Source organism: Geotrypetes seraphini, chromosome 17, assembly GCF_902459505.1.
Source record: "Geotrypetes seraphini chromosome 17, aGeoSer1.1, whole genome shotgun sequence".
Classification (NCBI taxonomy): domain Eukaryota; kingdom Metazoa; phylum Chordata; class Amphibia; order Gymnophiona; family Dermophiidae; genus Geotrypetes; species Geotrypetes seraphini.
In genome coordinates this window covers 11362572-11383800 of record NC_047100.1, presented here as the reverse complement: position 1 = coordinate 11383800, position 21229 = coordinate 11362572, and the positions used below count along the sequence as shown (strand labels likewise).

The window sequence follows — 21229 nt, the reverse complement described above, 5'->3', positions numbered from 1 at the left end:
GCGTTGTGGGGGGTTTGGGGGGTTGTAACCCCCCACATTTTACTGAAAACTTCACTTTTTCCCTGTTTTTAGAGAAAGTTAAGTTTACAGTAAAATGTGGAGGGTTACAACCCCCCCAAACCCCCCCCCCAACGCCGGCGCGATCTCTATTAAGTAAAGTGGGGTGGTTCCCCCCCACACACACCCCCATCGGAGCACTAAAAACAGTAATTTAGAGCGGCGCCCGCCTCCGCGCTGCGCTCAATTGTCCGGGCGCGCCTTTGTCTTTCGTGCCATTGTCTATGAACCAAAAAACCTTTGGGGGTTGAGTGATATTTTCGGATGTATAAGTTGTAATACATTCCAAATTATCTGCCCAGATTAGGAGCAGGATTTGGAGGATTTAATTGACAGATCCACTGAGATATAACTCCTGCTTAAGCGTCCATATAGGGCTAACTGAGCCATACAAATAGCAGGTAGAACCTGAAACAACCTTCCACATTGTGGTAATGCTAAACTAATCACGTCACTGAATATACACAAAATTTGAAATGCCCAAGTTAGCTATTTCAAAATTATATGTTAAACCACTTGACTGAATATTGACCTCCATGTGCCCAAAGTACTACAGTCATTGTAGAAGGTTGTACAGCTTTTTACACTTGTAAATAATGGCAATTTACAGTATATGTGTAAATGGCCAATTGCTGTTTTACAGGTATAAAAGCTGCAGGTCACATAGTTTGGAAGGAGCTTTTCTTGTGTGGGTGCTTTTCGAGATTTGCGCTTCCAGTTGTCCTGTTGCTTTTACCTCTCTAATATTTTGACACCACATTCAAATGTCTAAAAATGAAAGCTTTTTCACGGGACTTCCTAATTGGCCACACTGGACATTCAATTTTGCAAAATACGGTTCTTTCATGTGTAAGCACCCAGCATCTACATGTTAAAAGTTGCAAAGCCAGCACTTATATGTTAAGTGTTGCCATTTCTGCTTATTAAAAATATTTATGCCAGAACTTATCGGCACACATGTCCTCCCGTGTTATGTCTCGTATTTTGCATAAGGCTTCATTGCCACTGAGCTTTCTGTAAAATACCTGTGAAATTGTGAATATCCTTTATTCGGATGTCCAATTTCCTGCGAGAGGCTCAATGGAAAATTGGGTTCCACGGCTCTAATGGTGACCTACTATGACAAGGCATTTTTAAGGGGACGATATTCAAAGTGCCTGGGGAACATGCAGGTACCTGGAAGCATGTTTTCAAAGGGAAGATGGTGACAGAATTTCTGTTTGAAAAGATGGAGCCAAATGGTGTTTCATAACCGGTAGACTTTGGATGTGCTTTATAGGAGTGCAGAGTCAATGCCATAAATGTTTCTGGCTAACATCTAGGTGCAAGCATTTACACTAGCATTACTATATGGTTGGTATAAGTGACTGTGTTTTCAGACAGAACAGGATTGAAATAGATGCTTGCTTACTTCTTATGCTGTAGAAATATTGCCTTTAACCCTTTCAGGACCAAGGGACATATTTGTCCCATAACTTTAAAATCCTATAAATTTTGATTGGGATAGTCTACAGTTCTAAATTTGATATGTACGGATTCCATAGGATACTGCCTTTATGTAAACAAACTGGTTCCGACATTCATTCATTAGCGTCGTTGCCAGATTGACGAGAAGATTCACTTGCCACACTGTCCATAAGCCAGAAGTGTGATTTTTTTTTTTTTTTTTAAATAATGATATTTCACAAAAAAAATCAATTTTTTGGCATCTGCAAGCCCTTTTTACCATAAAAATGTCGTCAAAACCACAAAAATTGGCCTACGATCCTTATGGTCCTGAAAGGGTTAAGAGTGGACTAACAAAGGCAGATTTATCTAAATGCTATCCAAGAGGTTTATGAATCACAAGAAATTAGCATGGATAAAACTTCAGAAAACTGAAAAAAAACAACATGGGTGCAAGTCTGTTAAGAGGGGGAGAGTGGCGCCCCGTGGTCAAAGCTAAAGCCTCAGCACCCTGAGGATGTGGGTTCAAACCCATGCTGCTCCTTATGACCCTGAGCAAGTCACCTAAACCTCCCATTTAAAGAAGGACACGGGAAAAAAAATTGTCCCGACCCTTTCACCATCCCCGCCCCATCCTGAATAGCTATTTTATATTTAAATCATTTTATTAAAGTATAAAAAGGAACAATGTACTGTCATTTTATAAATCACAAATACAGAAAAAGGATCAACAAAACCCCATCTACCCTCACACTGTCAGGAAAACTGAATGCTACATAGAAAAATTCATCCTAACAGAATACCTCAGTCGCACACACAGAAAACAAATGTCAAATACATAATAACTGAGCAAAAATGATAAAACATAAATTAAATCAAAATCCCAAGAAGCCACACCTTCCATATAGTACAACATCAAAGAAAAAAAAAAAAAAAGATTCATTTCGTTATATCCTGTGTAAAGTATAAAGATCACACGTGCTAGGGATAGTGTTAGACCAAGGATGCAATTAGAGCAATCAGAAAGCCCTAAGTGTGCTGGAAGCTGAAGATGGCATGAGCTGGTAGAGGGCTTCGGGTCCCCTCCCAAATTTCTGCCCTGGGCCCTACCCATGTCTTAATACCAGCACCGGCAGGATAAACATTTCAGGTCATATATATTCTAATCACAAAATAGAAAATAAAATTATTTTTCTACCTTTGGTTGTCCGATCATTTTTCAAATCATGTTGGTCCCTGGCTCTGGTTTCTGTTTGTCTTCTGATAACTTGCTTGCCAAGGTCTCCTGCCCATTTGACGTTTTCTTCTTTATCCATGCTCACTATCCATCTCCCATCTCTGTTCTCCCCTTTCCCTTCCCTCCCTTAGAGGTCTAGCATCTTTCCTTTCTTTCGGCTCCATCCCCACAGTCCAGCATTTTTCTAATGACTATTCTCACCCCCCGCATTCCTCTCCTCCATGGGATCCAATAAAGCCAACTCTTGCATTCTTCGGGCCACTGGCAGTGTGAGTAAAGCTTTCCTTCTGCTACTGCTTCATGCCTAAGCAGGGCCAGGAAGAAGTAGAAGAGGGAAAGCTTCCAACCGCGGAAGGCAGCATGTTTACTTCACTCATGCTGCCAATGGCCCAAAGAACGAAAGAGCGGCTACAGTATTGGATACCACCATCCCCAGATCCACCATCTCTCCCTTTCTCAACTACACTTTCATCCAGCATTGCTTCCTCCTTCCCCCCCACCCCAGGGTCTATCATCTTCTCTTCCCAACTGCACTCCTACCCAATTTCCCTGCACACCACCCATTGGGTCCAACTTCTCTCCCTTTCTTTTTCCTCTCTCCATCCCATTGTCCACCATCTCTCTCCCTCTCCTCCCCATTATTTCTTCCCCTCAACCTCCCCCCCCCCCCTCAGTCCGGCATATGCCCCTCTCTTTGGACTTCTCTCCCTCCCTCCGTGTACTAATAGCCACACCAGGGCCCCCCCCCCCAAAGGCCAGAATGCTCACTCCTTCTCTCCACCATCATCCAGTGTCCCCCTGGCCTTCCGATGTCACTTTAAAAACTAATTGCAGCCTGCAGAGGATTGCCAGTATACTTCCCCTCTGCCATGGTCCGCCCCAGACCAAAACAGGATATTAGGTCAGAGGAGGAGCGGGACCGTGGCAGAGGGAAGGTGCACCAGCGATCCTCCACAGGCTGTAATTAGTTTATAAAGTGAGATTGGGAGGCAAATCAGGTAGAACTAACTCATAGATCCGGCGGGTCCAGATGGCTTCCCTTCTGCTGGCACCAAACCTTGCAGAGTGAGCCATCAAACACAGGCTTGCTCAACGATACTCATGGCCTTCACTCTACCTGGCTACTCCTTATGATGCAACTTCCTTTCTTTGCGAAAAAAGGAAGATGCGTCATGAGGAGCCCGGCAGAGGAAAGACCATGAGCATTGGCAAGCAAGCCTGTGTAGAGATCGGCTCACTCTGCAAGGTGTGTGCCAGCGGCAGGGAGGAAGGGAGGGAAGCTGGCTGGAGCTGCTGGACCCACGAGCGAAGGAGGTGGGCTAGAGCAGCTGGACCTACAAGTGGGGGGTGGGTGGGCTGGAGCTGCTGGACCTATGAGCGAGGGGGGACTGGGATGGAGCCTCTGTACCCACGAGGGGAGGGCCTGGAGCCGCCAGACCCATGATGGTGGGATATCGGGGAGCTGTGGTGGGTTGAGTTCCCCACAAGAACAAAGCTTTTTACTGCTCCACGGAGTGGTGGAAGAGTTTGTTCCCAAGCCGGAGGTGAACAGATATAAATTATACCTGTTCCTGCGGTCACCTGTGGTTAGCTGCGGGAAAGGGCACCGTGTCATTCTCTACTCCCATTGCCCCAGGTACATTAGATAGATTGTGAGCCCACCGGAACAGACAGGGAAAAATGCTTAAGTACCTGAATAAATTCATGTAAACTGTTCCTTGAGCTCCCCTGGGAGAATGATATTGGAAATTGAATAAATAAATAACTCAATTAAAACCCGTTGGGTCTTTTTATGTTTGTTTGATTTTGATTTTTTTTTTTTTTTTACTTTATAGAACTCTGAAGGCTATGTTTGTCTTTGTTTTCAGTTTTATCTGACCAGAAGGAAACTGTGGAACACACTCCACTCAAAAAACCAAAGGTTCAGTCAGTGACGTACAAGGTATGATACCATTTATTCTTTATCTTGGAAAAGTAAACAATGGGTTCTGCTTCAGAAGGATGGTTTTCACGTAGTCCCTTGGGAAAGTTTCACACTTCCCACCTGCAAAAGTGTGTGGGATAAAGAATTCACTGCGGCACTAGTGAGCCACAGATATTTCAAAGGGTAACATCATGGACAGGGGCTGTGTTGGGTCTTAAAACTTTGCTTCCTTCACCCCCCTCTTGTGGCAGGCCACACCGTTTTGGTGTGAGGCTTATTTCGATAACTATAACAGCAGAGCAAGTGAATATAAGGGATAAGGACTTGTATACCACCTTTTTGTAGTTACACAACCACATTCAAAGCAGTTTACATAGAGGGTACTTCAAGCATTTTTCCTATCTCTCCTGGTAGGCTCATAATCTATATAATGTAGCTGGGGCAGTGGAGGATTAAGTGACTTGTCCAGGGTCACAAGGCCCTGCGTAGGGTTTGAACCTACAACTTCAGGGTTCTGAGGCTGTAGCTCTAAGCACTGCACCACACTCCGCCATCTGACTAAACCTGGTAATGCCATGCTACGGCCACCAAATAATAAACATATGTGTAACAACATAGGAAATTTAAAAAGAAACACGTTTCTTGTTAACTTTTGAAGTTACTGGATAAACACTTGTGAATATTGTAACCACAGAGCCTAGCCACGGAACTCCTCAGTGCCCCTAGTGGTTACAGTTGAAAACTGCACCGGGTGTGACCCAGTATGGAGTCACCCTGCAGACCCTGTAAATTATGAGTTAAACAAACAAAAAACAACCAATGCACACAGTGGTTTCTTCTTCTGACTGTGCATCCAATCTTTCTTCCCTTCTATCAGCCTGTATGCTTTCTCTCCTCCACACCTCATTCCCTCCCCCAACTTTTTCTTCCTCTCTCCCTGACCTTTCTTTCTTTTTTTCTGTTTCTCTTCTTTCCTTCTGTTTCCCTGCCTGCCCCCTTTCTTTCTTTTTCCCTGCCGTTCCCCAAGCCACTGCCACTGCTGCTGCCATCGGGGAACAGGACCCACCAATGGATAACAGGCCCCAAAGCCGACGCCGACGCATGCTCTCCCTGACGTCAATTCTGCAATCGGAGAGGAAGTTCCGCCCAGCCAGGCAGCGATTGGCTGGCCCGAACTTCCTCTCCGACTGCAGAATTGACGTCGGGGAGAAGAAGACTTATCGGCTCGATAGATTAGATCGCCAAGACAAAGTGAGTCCTGGGTGATCTACTCACTTTGCCTTGGCGAGCTACTGGCGCCCCTGCCTCGGGCCCCCTGTCAGCTCCGGGCCCCTGAATGCAGGACTGGTAGTACTGCCCTGATGGCGGCCCTGCGGCACACCAGGCAACATCTCGTGGCACACTAGTGTGCCGCGGAACAGCGGTTGAAAAACACTGGTCTAAGCGATGGTGTGTGAGTTGTTATGCCAAATAAAGTGTTTATGAAATGCTGTTTGATTGGTGTAAAGGGTATTAGTCTTGGAGATGAAATCTTGTAGCTGCATGTGGATGGCTGATTCGACTATTTTTGAGATAAAAGGAAGATTTGCAATTGGGTGATAATTACTACAAGTTGCTAAAGGTTTGGAAACGTCTTTCATTTCTGATCTTAGAATTGTATGTTTCTAGGTATTGGGGACTAAGCCTAAGGAAAGATTTTTGGAAATCATTGACTGGATAGATGGAAGTAATTCTTGTTTTAAAACTTTTAAGGAGACTCGTGGAGATAGGTTTGTTGGGTGCCATAGTAGTCTTTATGTTCTTGATGAGGATGTTGAGGTGAGTTGTACCATCTATAGCTAACTGGTACTAGGGTCTGGCAGGTTGTTCAGATTCTGTTATGGAAGTGGTCTGTGGAAAGGTGCAAGTTATGTTTGAGATCTTGAATGCAAAGTGGCTGGCTAGCTCTGTGTCTGTAGGTGAACAAGTAGGCTCTGACTGTGACAAGCAGTGGTTTGGTTGGTGATTTAAGTATCTGATACAGGACTGCAGTATTTGGGGCTTTAGTTATCTTTTGGGAATAATACCGTGTTCCCCGAAAAAAAAGACAGTGTCTTATATTCATTTGGGGCCCAAAAAAGACACTAGGTCTTATTTTTGGTTAGGGCTTATTTTTTTCAAGTACATGATCATCTCTCCCTTTCTCTCCTTCACCCCAATTCTTCCTTTTTGCTTTCCCCCACGTGTGCAACATTTTTCCTCCCCTCTCACCCATCCCCTTGTGCCTTCCATCTGTCCCTCCATCCCTCCCATCACCCTGTGCAGCAGAACCCTTGCCCAGCTTCCATCCTTCCCTCCCTCCCATCCCCCTGTGCAGCAGAACCCTTGCCTAGCTTCCATCCTTTCCTCCCTCCCATCCCCCTGTGCAGCAGAACCCTTTGCCCAGCTTCCATCCATCCTTCCCTCCCATCCCCGTGCAGCATAACCCTTGAGCACCCGCCGCCGCCCCCAGTGTGCAGCCGAACCTCCATTGACCCTCCATCCTTCCCTCCCAACCGATTCCTGACGACCACGACCATAAATACCTTGCTGCAGAGGAGCGTCAGGCCACCAGCACTCACAGGCTACTTCATGGCCTTCTCGCTGGGGACGTCTGTTTACTGGCCTGACGCTTCTCTACAGCAAAGTATTTATGGTCACGGTCGGCGGGGATCGGTTGGAATGGAAAGATGGAGGGTCAGCGGGAGCACGGTGGCTGCCTACGATTAGGGCTTATTTTCGAGGTAGGTTTTATTTTTGGGGAAACACAGTAAGTATTTTGCTGTGCAAAGTGCTATCTTGTATGCATGGACAATATCTTTATAATTGGTGAAGGAGCTGGGTGTGCGTTTTCATTGCCAGTGGCGTTCCACTTGTCTCATTTTAGGTTTAAGTGGCCATAAGATCTTGGTTGAACCAATAGGGAATGGTTTAGTGGTGATCTTATGTTATGATCTTGTGTTTAGAGAGGATTGTAGAGCATTATCCAAAACTTGTGCCTGTTCTTCTAAATTCTGATTTAAGAATGATTCAAGGATCAATTTGGACTTCTCTTAACAGTAATTGGGGGGTGATTTGACTGAGATCTCTAGTTGTTGTTTTAGTGGTGTGTTTTTTTATTTTGGGGTAACTGTGAGAGAGTACCAAAAGGTGATAAGGAAGTGATCTGACCAATAGTAATATGGATGGAGAATTTAGTTACTTTGTACCTTTTTCGAGCGAGAGTGTCCAGTCAAGGGAATGACTGTGTGGGTTGGACCAGTAATATGTGGATTTAGGTTGAGGTCAGATAAGAGGACTGACGAGAAGGGAGCAGAGGTGTCATCCATATGTACAGTATATTAAAGTCACCTAATATTATTGGTGAGGAGAGGACATACAATAGTCTATAAGCATGGTTTGTAACAGTTGAAAAGACCAATAGAAGGGAACAGGGGGTGGTAAATTAGTAAATCTGTTGGTGGTGAAGAGGCTAAGTGAAAATGCAAGGCTTCAATTGGTGCAACTTGGTATGATTGGATAATGAATAGGGATAATTTTGTTGAATAAATAGTCACAATTCCACTGCCTCGTCAGTGGGCCCTATTACAGGCTAAGAAAGTGAAACCACCTGGCTAAGTCTGCGTCTGATAGCCACGTTTTGGTAATACATAGTAGATGATTTGTAAGTCAGGATTACATTGTGTATAAATGTTTGCCCCGAAGGGAGCATGTGTTAAGGAGGCCCACGTTAATTGTTGTGGGTTATATTGCAGGATCAGAGGTGGTCATGCATCTAGGTACTTGAGAAACTACACGTAATCGAAGACATCTTATCTGTAGTCTGTTGTGATTGTGGGAACCTGGATTCAGGCTACATCCCCAGTAGACTGGAATGGGCTGTTCTAGACACATTGTTTAGAGAAAATAAAGCAAAGAGCACGTTGTCAGCAGGGTTGAAAAATGCCATTGCAGAGATGGGGGTGGAATAGAGAGGAAGCGTACTTCTCTGTTCATTATTTGGCCTTGGATGTTGCTTTACCCACCCCATTTTTGACTCTTAGTAGCAGTGGTGTAGTCACAGTTGGGACCAGATAGGCTAAGGTCCATCCAAAATTGGTCCACTGTTGCAGTGGCTGGTGGGGATCTCCAAGTCTCGCCAACTGAGCGAGAACACGTCAAAGCTGAGTAGCTTGCAGTAGTAGTAGTTCAGAGTGGTTTGGGACCATGCCCTCCCTCCACATACATGCTTGACTTTTGGAAGCAGGGGTGGTGGTGGTGGTGGCTACTTCAGGGCGCTGCTACTGACTACCTGGCTTTGAAGAGTTCTGGCCGAGACGAGTCTTGAGGATCCCCACCAGCTCAAGTAGATAGAAAATTTCATTCTCACTCACATTGGGCTCAGGCCCACCTAAAATTAAGCATCTGGCTATGCCATTGCTTATTAGCGTGAATGTGACTTTTTTTGGGTTGATCTTTTTACCGATGAGCTGGCTAACTCCTTTATCACCCTTTTGGATTTGGGCAGAGCGACGACTCCTCAGATGAAGGCTCACTTCACATAGACACAGATGCAAAGCAAGATCAGAATTCCAAAGTAAAGAAAGAGTCTGGGAGTTCTGCGGGAATCCTGGATCTCCTTCAAGCAAGCAAAGAAGTTGGGGGATTGGAATACAATTCAAACAGGTAAAGCCTGCACAGGTGAATTTTACCATCACACACACTGCGTCAGCAGGGGAAAAAAAAAATCAGCAAAAAAGTCATGGAGTATTTTTTGGGGGAAAAATTGTCAGCGTGGCCCCCAGTAACGTGAGGCTGATGTTCAGGTAATTCAGTAAAGAGGACAACAATATTTAGATACCAAGAAAACGCGTAGATGACCATAATACTGGCATATATAAATGTATGTGTACACATATGTATGGAAATGCCAGTATTCTAACTAGGCATTATAAGATGTCACCTACATTTGGTGGTGCATAGTTTGAAGCAGGCATTCTCATGGGCAGAATACAGGTAGGGCACATACTCATGCATGAAAATGCTTTTTTTTTTTTTTTAAGCAATCTAAGTGTGAGCATTTATACCAACTCTTTGGCTGATGTAAGTGGTCACGCTAAAATTACACACATGTCCACCTTCGGAGTCGGCACCCAAGAAAAAGATCTGGGTGTCACTATGCCGAAATCTTCTGTCCAGTGTGCGTCAGTGTCCAAAAAAATCAAACGAAGTGCTAGGAATTATTAGGAAAGGGATGGTATATATGTCCAAGAGTATTGTGCCCAGTTCTGGTTGCCATTTCTCCAAAAAGATATAGCGCAGGGGTAGGGAACTCCAGTCCTCGAGAGCCGTATTCCAGTCGGGTTTTCAGGATTTCCCCAATGAATATACATTGAAAGCAGTGCATGCAAATAGATCTCATGCATATTCATTGGGGAAATCCTGAAAACCTGACTGGAATACGGCTCTCGAGGACCGGAGTTCCCTAATCCCTACCCCTGATATAGCGGAATTAAAAAAGGTTCAAAGAAGATAAAGACAAAATGATAAAGGGGACTGAACTTTTTTGTGTGGTTTTCTACTTTGGCTAATAGCGCTCATTAACATTGGACATAAGTATATCTTCCAGATAAATTAGAGCAGAGATTTAAGGGGCTCATTTTCAAACCAGAAAAACAAAAGCAGCAGATGTATATTTTTTTTTCTGCCCAAATTGCTATTTTCGAAACCCACTTTTAAGACGCTTTTCTATGCGGTTCATCTGCAGTGCACACAATTCTCAAGGGGGGGGGGCACGTTGGAGATGTGTTTTGGGCAGGATTAGAGTGGGCTTATGATTGGGATGTTTTCCTGCGAAAATGGAACATTGTCAAAATGTCCAGGGCAAAAAAAGGATATCCGAGCAATGACGTAGCTGAAGAGGTTGGCGCCCAGGGGTTGTGGCACCCAGCATTGCTTTGACATGTGCCCTCCCCCCCCCTTTCTTCCCTGCCACTTGGGTGCCCGTGCAGCATGGGCGTTCCCCCTCCCCCACGGATCTTCCCTGCAGCTTGAGCATTCCTCCTTGCTCTTCCCCACCATGAGTGCCGCCCCCCCCTCCCCCCTCGCATACCAGCATGAGCAGCCTCTTTCGCCTACTGCTCACACCAGCTTCAGCTCCCTGCTGATGTCACTTCAGGCCAGTGCGAGAAGCAGGTGGAAGGCTTTGCTTGCGCTGGCAAACATTTTACGGGGGCAAGAGAAGCGCACAGGTGCCAGAGCCCCTGCGAAGATGGTGCACATGCCACAGCAATGCCAGGTGTCATCACATCAGTGCCAACCTCTCTAGCTACACCACTGGCAGCAGCCGATATGGCTAGTCCTATTAAATCGTAAAGCTTAGTGGCTGGCACAGTGGACTGCAGAGTAGAGCAGTGGTTCCCAACCCTGTCCTGGAGGAACACCAGGCCAATTGGGTTTTCAGGCTAGCCCTAATGAATATGCATGAAGCAAATTTGCATGCCTATCACTTCCATCCTATGCAAATCTCTCTCATGCATATTCATTAGGGCTAGCCTGAAAACCCGATTGGCCTGGTGTTCCTCCAGGACAGGGTTGGGAATCACTGGAGTAGAGGACGCAGGCCTGTATCCAGCTCGTTATTAGTACAGTTGTGGTGGAAAGTATGAGCCCTCCAAAACCTACTTACTTACATAAAGGTGACACCTCAGGCTTAACGGCTATTGTTGTGGTGTACAGTAGGTTTTTTGTGAGCTCTGGAGGATTCTCTAAACACTGCAATAGGGGTAACAATGAGATGTGTACCTGGGACTTTTTATGTGAAGTTCACTGCAGTGCCCTCTAGGGGTTCTGAATGGTCCTAAAAGATAGATACACTGAACTCAAAAAACACCTAGCAAATGACCATTTTCAAACCAAAAGAAGTAGGACGTTTCAGGTTTGAAAATGGCCATTTTCTCTACTGGGTGTTTGGACGTTTTTCTGAAAATGTCCAAAATCAGATTTACCCATCATTTTGAAAATACCCCTGCTCATTATTTAAACCAATATGTCGTTTGGATGTGATATTTTGAAGTTGCTATCTTCAGTCACTTACTCGGCACTTAAGCAGACTCCCAATATTTATTCACAGTGAAAATATTACCATAAATTCTACAACAACTTTCACGTATTCATAAGTAACTTGAGTAATTGACTGAAATTTGCTGGGGTTTCTCGGTAGAGACAGTTGAGTGTGCAGGAGGTTGTAGGAGGGGGATGCCGATGAATATGAGCTATAATTTTGTTGCTTACACTAGTCTTCACATAGTATCAAAAATAGCAAAGCTTTCTGGTGCTGTCAAAGAAAATGATAAAATTCCCAGTGTTCATGCAACACTCGTCATTATTTAATTTTTTGAGCTGCTGGGTTGTTAAACAGTTAGTACATTTTTGCACAGAACTGAGTAAAGACTAGAGCATGACACGAGGACAAATTTTTTCCCTGTCCCTGCGGGCACTCGTTTTCCCTTCCCGTCCCTGCCCCATTCCTGTAAGCTGTGCCTTAACCACAAAAGCCTCAGAGACAAAACTTGCGGGGCAGGGAAATTGAGTTCCTGCGGTGATGGGGGGAAAATTTGTCCACATGTCATTTTCTGAAATCAAAATGTAGTAAAAGTGAGCCCAATATAGGACACTCAAGCCAATGTGACATCACTGATGAGGTTGGCTCTTAGGCATTGGTGGAATGAGGCATTATGATGTCACAATACCAGCTCTGGTCAGGTTATCAGAGGCTGAAACTTTTCACACTATTTATTCAATTTTTTTATTCTGTTCTCCCAAGTAGAGACTGACATGGGGACAAAATTTTCCCTGTCCCCGCGGGAACTCATTTTCCCGTTCCATCCCGGCGACTTCTTTGCCTATCCCTTCTCCATTCCTGCAAGCTCCGTCCTCATCTGCACAAGCCTCAAACCCTTTCAAATCCTAAGTAGCAACATTCTAGAGCTCAGATTGTGATGTCATAATGCCTCATTCCACCAATGCCTAAGCTCCGTCCTCATCTGCACAAGCCTCAAACCCTTTCAAATCCTAAGTAGCAACATTCTAGAGCTCAGATTGTGATGTCATAATGCCTCATTCCACCAATGCCTAAGCTCCGTCCTCATCTGCACAAGCCTCAAACCCTTTCAAATCCTAAGTAGCAACATTCTAGAGCTCAGATTGTGATGTCATAATGCCTCATTCCACCAATGCCTAAGCTCCGTCCTCATCTGCACAAGCCTCAAACCCTTTAAAATCCTAAGTAGCAACATTCTAGAGCTCAGATTGTGATGTCATAATGCCTCATTCCACCAATGCCTAAGCTCCGTCCTCATCTGCACAAGCCTCAAACCCTTTAAAATCCTAAGTAGCAACATTCTAGAGCTCAGATTGTGATGTCATAATGCCTCATTCCACCAATGCCTAAGCTCCGTCCTCATCTACACAAGCCTCAAACCCTTTCAAATCCTTAGTAGCAACATTCTAGAGCTCAGATTGTGATGTCATAATGCCTCATTCCACCAATGCCTAAGCTCCGTCCTCATCCGCACAAGCCTCAAACACTTTAAAATCACAACTGTTCAAGGCTTTTGCAGTTAAGGCAGAGCTTACATGAATGGGACAGGGACAAAGACAAAACTCGTGGGGGGGGGGGGGGAATTGAGTTCCTGTGAGGATGGGAAAAAAATTTGTCCCCATGTCATTCTCTAGTAAAGACTAAAATCAAAAGTGGATGTTTATGTAGGATGGTCATGCTGCATAGAAAAAAAGCTATGGAGGAACCAAATGGGGAGATCACATTCCCCATCCCATTAGACCAGAACAGCGGTTTTCAAACCTGTCCTGAGGTAATCCCAGCCAGTCAGATTTTTCTGGCTATCTACAATGAATATGCATGAGAGAAATTTGGATGTAGTGGAAGCAGTGCATGAAAATCAATCTCACAAATATTCATTACGAATATCTGGAAAACCTGACTGGCTGGTATGGTACTGGTACCAGTACCAGTTGTGGAGGGTGCCTGAGCCTGCAGTCCCCCCAACGCCCCCTAGTAGCTATGCGAATGTTGTAGTGGAAAGAATATAGGTCACGTGATTTGAAATTTTGGACCTCGATTCAAAATACCATTGAATGTAAGCCACAGCTATGCTCCACGGCAGTCAAAACTGGCAAAGCAGTGTATCTTAGAATCAAAGAAATACAGTAATTTATTTCACTTTTTTTTTTCTGAAGATTTATGTTACTTGAAATCATCCTTATATGTTCTGGATATGTGTTAGTCTACTTCTTGCTGTGCCTATTCACGTTCCCTTATTTGCTTTTATGTGTAGGCTTTTACATAGCGTCGTAGATTTAGACTGTTTAGCCGTTTTTATCTGAATGACTGAAAACTGCCTTGATCTATTGAAAGGTGGAATAACGAATGCAAGAAATAAATAAATGTCTTAGCAAAATAGCTTTGACTGTCAAGTGAATGAAGGCAGGCACTCGAAATGGAATTCATGGTTGATAAGTGCAGTCTGATTCATCGGAGGAAGAACACCCGAGGGCAGACTGTGAATAGGAGACACTTCAAAGAAATTGTTGATCAAAACAATCCAGATATGATTATCTTCAATAACCTGAAATAAGAGAAAAAGCAGGGGAGCTTTGAAACAAGTAAATGGGGATGGCAGGATACATCAAAACAAATTCTGCCTGTCGGAAACAAAAGAAGATTATAACAACGGACAAATGCTAACTTGTTTACAACTGGAACCATATCATTTTGGTCAGCACAGCGGATAAAAAGCAGTGTGTTGCAAAGTGTGTGCCGCGGCAAGATTTAGGGTGTCCCGTGAGACGCTGGCAAGGAGACTGACTGCCTACAGGACATGCCTCTCACACATCCTGTAGTCGGTCAGCTGGTGCCGGCGCCTCTCCTCCCCTAAACACCCCTCCCCCCCCCCCCCACTGGCGTAGTAATAGCAAGCTCAGAGCCCCATCTGGAGGGCCTCCGTGCATGCGCCCAACATCAGCGCACGACATCATCGCATCGATGTCCACGCCCTTCAGCTGAGGCCCCGAGTTTAGGGTGCTGCATCTTCAAAAAGTTTGCGAGACACTGCAATAAAAGATAAATCAACCTAAAGGCTACTGAAATAGTATTGAAAGGGTAAGGGGTTTGATATACCACTTTCTGTAGTTACAATCAAAGTGGTTTGCATATTATATACAGGTACTTATTATATACCTGGGCCAATGGAGGATTAAGTGACTTGCCCAGAATCATAGGGAGCCACAATGGAAACTGAACCACATCTTCTCAGGCTGCTGCATTATTTAATCTACAGCTCCGCTCTTATTTTATGGATTTGCAACTCCAAGGGTTTCCCTAGAGCAGGGGTAGGGAATTCCGGTCCTCGAGAGCCGTATTCCAGTCGGGTTTTCAGGATTTCCCCAATGAATATGCGTGAGATCTATTTGCTTTCACTGCATATTCATTGGGGAAATCCTGAAAACCCAACTGGAATACGGCTCTCGAGGACCGGAGTTCCCTACCCCTGCCCTAGAGAAACAAACATGGAAACCAGCAACAATAATTTAACGCCCTCTTCTATGAAACCACGCTAGTGGTTTTTAGCGCAGAGAGCCGTGTTGAATGGCCCACGCTGCTCCCGACACTCATAGAGTTCCTATCAGCGTCGGGAGCAGCGCAGGCCATTCAGCGCGGCTCCCCGCACTAGAAACTGCTAGCGTAGTTTCGTAGAAGAGGGGGTAAGGTTTTGATAAGCTTCTCCCCTATACCTTCATACATCCAAATTTGTATAAACTGTTATGCAGTTGACTTGATATACAATATTAACCCAGTCTTAAAAGGTCTACATTGGTTACCAGTAAAGCTGCATTGTATATTGAAATGTATGTGCATGGTTTTCAAAAATAAGAGTGATAATGAGTTGTCCTTATTAATGAGACATGATCCAAAGATAATTTTATAATAGGGTCTGCAAAATATGTATGCACCCCCATTGAAAGTTGTGATGAAGAAACTTATTTTGAATTTGGGTACAATTAACTTGCATTTTTTGGCCAGCGTGGGGGTTAGCGCGTGATGGAAAGTCACGCCCGTTAACCCCGCTGGCGCGCCTTTGTATAAGGAGCCTAAAATGTAATTATTCAAGCAAGTTTAGGGGAGGTAATAATAATGGATGTAATTATTAAGATTGATTGTTTACAGCATTTGATTGGTTTTCTTGTGGTTTAATGCTGGTTGTGACGATTTCAATATGCATATGCCTTATTTTATGAATCCAGCGGTTGAAACCACATAGGAATGTTGGCTAAGCGATCTATATATATCGAATTGAATTGATATATTGCATGTTAAGTTATGCTTAGTAAAATTCCCTTTGTTTTCTCTGTTCTAGCCAACCACCTGCCTCTCCTAGCACACAGGAAGCAATCCAGGGAATGTTATCAATGGCAAACCTCCAGTCTTCAGACTCCTGTCTACAAACATCTTGGAATGCAAATCAAGCTAAAAATAATTCCCTTTCAACCCAAAACGCCAAAAAGTCAGCATGCAAAAGAGGGACCAAGAAAAGCACAAAAAACAGCATTGATATTGACGACTATTATGAAGACCAGGATAACTTGGGTGCTTGTTTTAAGGATTCCGATTATGGTAAGTTTACTAACATTGTATCCTATTACTTGATGTAAAAATCCGAAAGAGGTATAAAAAAAAAAAAAATTCCTCATGTAAATGAGTTGTAGAGGAATTATCTATGATTCCAGCTTAGAAATGACTGAAAAATAATCATTTAAGACTTGGGGAAGTCAAATGATCATAGATTGTGTTAACAGTAACAAAACAAAGACAAAACTGCAGGAAATTGAACAGGAGTTTTAGTCAATGATGTAGCAATACAGTATCCAAAGTTAGTCCTTGATGTTAGAAGGTGCATTTAATCTTGGATGTCTATCATATTACCCCAAAAAATATCAACCATACCCCCAACACAAAAAAAATATTTTATCTTTAAATGCTCAATTAGTGCATAAGTGATATGGCGATTAGAGACCCTCTACATTGGTCATAAGGAACCCCTGTAAAAAAATTATTTGAAAAACTTTTATAATTTTCTTAATTTTAAAGAACGCAAAACTTAGCTTACATAACGGCCCCTTCACCGAACCACTGCCTAGCTGTTATGTAAGCTAAGTTTTGCGTTCTTTAAAATTAAGAAAATTATAAAAGTTTTTCAAACAATATAAATAACTTGGTGAAGATGAGAGACCAACAATGAGTTGGGTCGTGGGGCTTTTTTACAGCGGTTCCATATGACCAATCGCCATATCACTTAATGCACTAATTGAACATTCAAAGTTAAAATATTTGTTTTTTGTGTTGGGGGTATGGTTGAAGTTTATGATTTAATCCCTTACCATAAGTGTTTTAACTCATGCAAAATTGGTATCATTTCACGCTGACACAAATCGGTTAGCATGCCTTAGTAAAAGGGTCCCTAAATTAGGTTGTAATGGTCAAACTGTGTTGAAATCACAGCCTGAACTATTTGTTGTAGACTGAAAAAATACAAGAGTGTCTGCTGAATGAGCCCCAGTTTATAGTGTATCTTTTTAACAATTAAGATATCTTGCTCTTCCATCATAAGCTTAGAATCAAAAATGTCCAATATTTTTTCTGTAGTCACTAAAGAAATATTAATGCCCCAAATCACAGGGGATTGTTTTGGTAAGGAATTTGCAGTCTTACTGACCAAGGCCAAATTTATTTTATTCTGGATTTAATTACTTCAGCCAAACTTCTATTGCACAACACTTATTTAAGAAAGTATAACCCGGGTTATTAGTAGCAAAGTCTCATTGCACAAAATGGGGCCAGTGCTAAAATAGTATGAATTAACAGTAAAATAAACCTCATAACAGTAGCCCACATTGATAACTCTCTCCCCCCCAAAAGAAAAAACAAAACAAACCTGGGACCGTGTTTCCCCAAAAATAAGACCTACCCCAAAAATAAGCCCTAGTCGCAGGCAGCAGCAGTGCTTCCCCCGCTGCTGCGCACTCCACCCCCCCCCCCCCCCACACACACACTGACCCATCTCTTCCTCCCATCCGAACCGCGAGAAAGGAATACCTTATAACAAACTGGCGGCATCGGCACTCGGCAGCAATCTACACCGGCTGCTTTGCGGCCTTCTATCTCCTGGGCATTCCTCTGCTGCTGATGTCATCAGCATGCCAAGTGCCAACGCTGCCGGTTTGTTATAAGGTATTCTGTCTCGCAGTTCAGATGGGAGGGAGAGATGGGTCAGCGGGCGGAGGGGAATGGGGAGGTGCACGGTGGTGGGGGGATAGAAAGATAATACATGGGGGGATGGGAAGAAGGGAGGGAAAGAAGCTGCAAGGGTTTGGCACAAGGGATGGAAGGGAGGGCTAGAAAAATACTGCACAAGGGGATGGGTGAGAGGGGAAGAAAAATTCTGTACATGTGGGGGAGAGAAAGGAAGTAGGAAGAATTGGGGTGGAGGAGAGGAAAGGAGAGATGATCATTACATGAAAAAATAAGACATCCCCGAAAATAAGACCTAGTGCCTTTTTTGGGCCCCAAATTAATATAAGACAGTGTCTTATTTTCAGAGAAACACGGTACTACCAAAATATCAGCTGGTATGAATAAAAGGAATTTCTCATTTGAGACCAACAGATAAATATGATGGTTGGCAAAGGCTTTAAATCTCATCTAGACAGCTTATTTTCTGTGTCTGAAATTAGTTATCAAACCCCACTTGACCTCTGTCTTCGCTCTTGCTCCCCCCTGCTAAGTGTCATCTTTGCTTTGTTCACACTTTTTTTTTTTTTTAGGGGGGGGGTTTGTGTTCTGGCCAAACTGTATCAGTGTCACAAGTACAGTAAGTACTGTGAAGTCTTATTTTAAATAGACTGAGATTTTCATGTGTGTGAAAGGTTCGTAGATTATCTCGCTTAAATGCCTGTGGCCAAAGTAGAAACTTCAGGAAAGTGAAGTTTGTAGTTGTGATGATCTGTGTTTGATATAGAAGATACAGAGAAGGTTCAATTAGCTAGTCCAGTAAATTATATGTCTGTGCTGTCCATATTATGGGGACTCTTTGTCGTGTAGACATTCTCGGTTGATGAAAAAGAATGCATTTGTGCTGTATCAGGACAGCAAATTTCTGGGCCAGTGACTGAATTATACAGTTACTCTTAGTGAAAATCCCGGGTTGGTTGCACACGATGGATATGTACATTTTTAAATTTGTATTCCTCTGTAGTGATGAGAGTGGCTAAGTGCTCACAATGTCAGGGAAGGCCACCAATCTATACTGAGATGAGTAACCAGTCTTTATCTCAAAACAAAATGGTGGCCTTCATTGACTTTTTGATACCCCATATTTTGACATTTATTCATTTATTTTAGTACATATTTATACACGGCTTATAGCCTAAGCAGTTTACATTCAGGTACTCAAGTATTTCTCCCTATCTGTCCCAGTGGACTCACAATCTGACTAATGTGCCTGGTGCAATGGCGTGGTTAAGTGACTTTTTTCTCCTTTCTTTGATTCTATTTAAGAGCCCTTAAGTATAAAAACCCAGAGGAATATTGGTCTCAATATGAACTACCAGCAGAAGAACATAAGAAGTTGCCTCCGCTGAGGCAGACCAGAGGTCCATCTCGCCCAGCGGTCCGCTCCCGCGGCGGCCCCTCAGGCCCTTTTGCCTGAGCAGTGGTCCCTGACTAGCTCTATAACCTGTCTCTACTCCTATTCCTATAACTTACCTCTACTCCTATCCCTTTAGCCCATCTCTACCCTTATCTATACCCCTCAATCCCTTTGTCCTCTAGGAACCTATCCAAGAGGGGGTTGATTTCTGGGAGCACTGGATGAAAACGAGCACAGCCATCCTAGACAATATTGCCCCTAAATGTAATAGTAAACGCCGCCCAAATAAACATAATAAATGGTTTGACGCTGACCTTTTGAAAATGAAACAAGTAGTAAGGCGCCTTGAAAGGATCTGGGGGAAAAAAAAAAAAAAAAAAAAAATCGGGAAAACTGTCAGATTGGAATATCTGGAGATCCAACATTTGTTACAAACAATTGATAAAAGATAAACGCAAAGCATTCTACTCATCCAAAATCGACCCACCCAATACTAGCTCGACAGGAACCGATACAAAAGAATTGTTTCAACTTGGTTACACATTTATTTGATACCACACGCCACACTCAACCCATGCACAACATTAAGTTACCTTCAGCAAACGATCTAGCACAACCCTTTCACTCAAAAATTAAAAACTTAAGGAATAACTGCTCAGCAAACGACATACACGAACATCAAATAGTTAACAGACAAGGAAATGAAATACCAGTGGATATGATCTGGAGATCCTTTCAAAATTTAGAATGGAATAATTAATGAAAGTACACAACAAGTATACAAAAATCGTACTGCGTTTTGGACTCCTGTCCCCCAGAAATTATGAAAACAGCCCCATTAGACTTTAAACTAACATTGTGGAATTATTTGTCCGAAAACTTAAAAAATGGAAAATTTCCTACGAATAATGGTCACATTATAATAACCCCTATGTACCAGATGCAGGCAATGTTTATTATACCAAATATTTTATGCAGTTGTTATGCAGAGGTCCATGAGGAAGGAGTGTTTTCCGAAACACGTACCGTGTCAGGTCCCTTGGTTTGTTATAAGGTGGTATTTTCAACTGCATAAAATATTTGGTATAATAAAACATTGCCTGCATCTGGTACATAGGAGTCTGCAGTTTGTTTTTTGTTTTTGCTTTGGCTGGTGATATTGCAGTTTTCATTGGATTCCTTTGTGTTGTCCACATTATAATAACCCCAATTCCAAAAAATAATAAAGAATCACTAGCATTCGTAACCAACTACAGACCAGTAGCTTCCATTCCATTGTTTGTAAAAATCATGGAAGGATTAGTGCACACCCAATTGATGGAATATCTTGACCAGTTCTCTCTCCTACATGAAACCCAATCAGGTTTCAGACCTTTATTTAGCACTGAGACAGTAATTGCAGCCATATTAGATAACTTACGCTCCTTGTTTAGTAGAGGCCTCAATGCCCTGATTATGCAATTTGATATGAGTTCCGCCTTTGACTTAGTAGACCATGAGAAATTGCTACAAATGCGTAGATGCAACTGGTATCAGAGGAAAGGTGTTAGACTGGTTCCGCGGCTTCTTTATATCCCGCACCTATCAAGTTCGTTTTGATTGCAATCTCTCGGACACCTGGAGTAACCCATCTGGCGTCCCACAGGGGTCACCACTATCCCCATTACTTTTCAATGTTTACATGTCAACATTAGGTGCACAACTGTCCCAACTAGGAATAAAATGATTCAGTTATTCAGACGACTTTACGATCATCATCCCATTCGCCACCTCTCTCTCAGAAGTTACTCCCATGGTAACAGATGCACTAAACTCGATGGAACAATGGATGACTGAATTTAGACT

General features: G+C 43.3%; 1 protein-coding gene across 2 annotated transcripts in view; it reads left to right on the top strand.

Moving 5' to 3' along the window:
* Nucleotides 1–21229, top strand: part of PHF2 (PHD finger protein 2) — a 287511-nt gene that overhangs the window by 238414 nt on the left and 27868 nt on the right. For both annotated transcript variants that reach the window (XM_033926403.1, XM_033926404.1), the window contains 3 exons: nucleotides 4609–4682; nucleotides 9190–9347; nucleotides 16097–16353. In XM_033926403.1, coding sequence (XP_033782294.1) covers nucleotides 4609–4682; nucleotides 9190–9347; nucleotides 16097–16353 — 489 coding nt within the window. The remainder of the gene's footprint in view (nucleotides 1–4608; nucleotides 4683–9189; nucleotides 9348–16096; nucleotides 16354–21229) is intronic.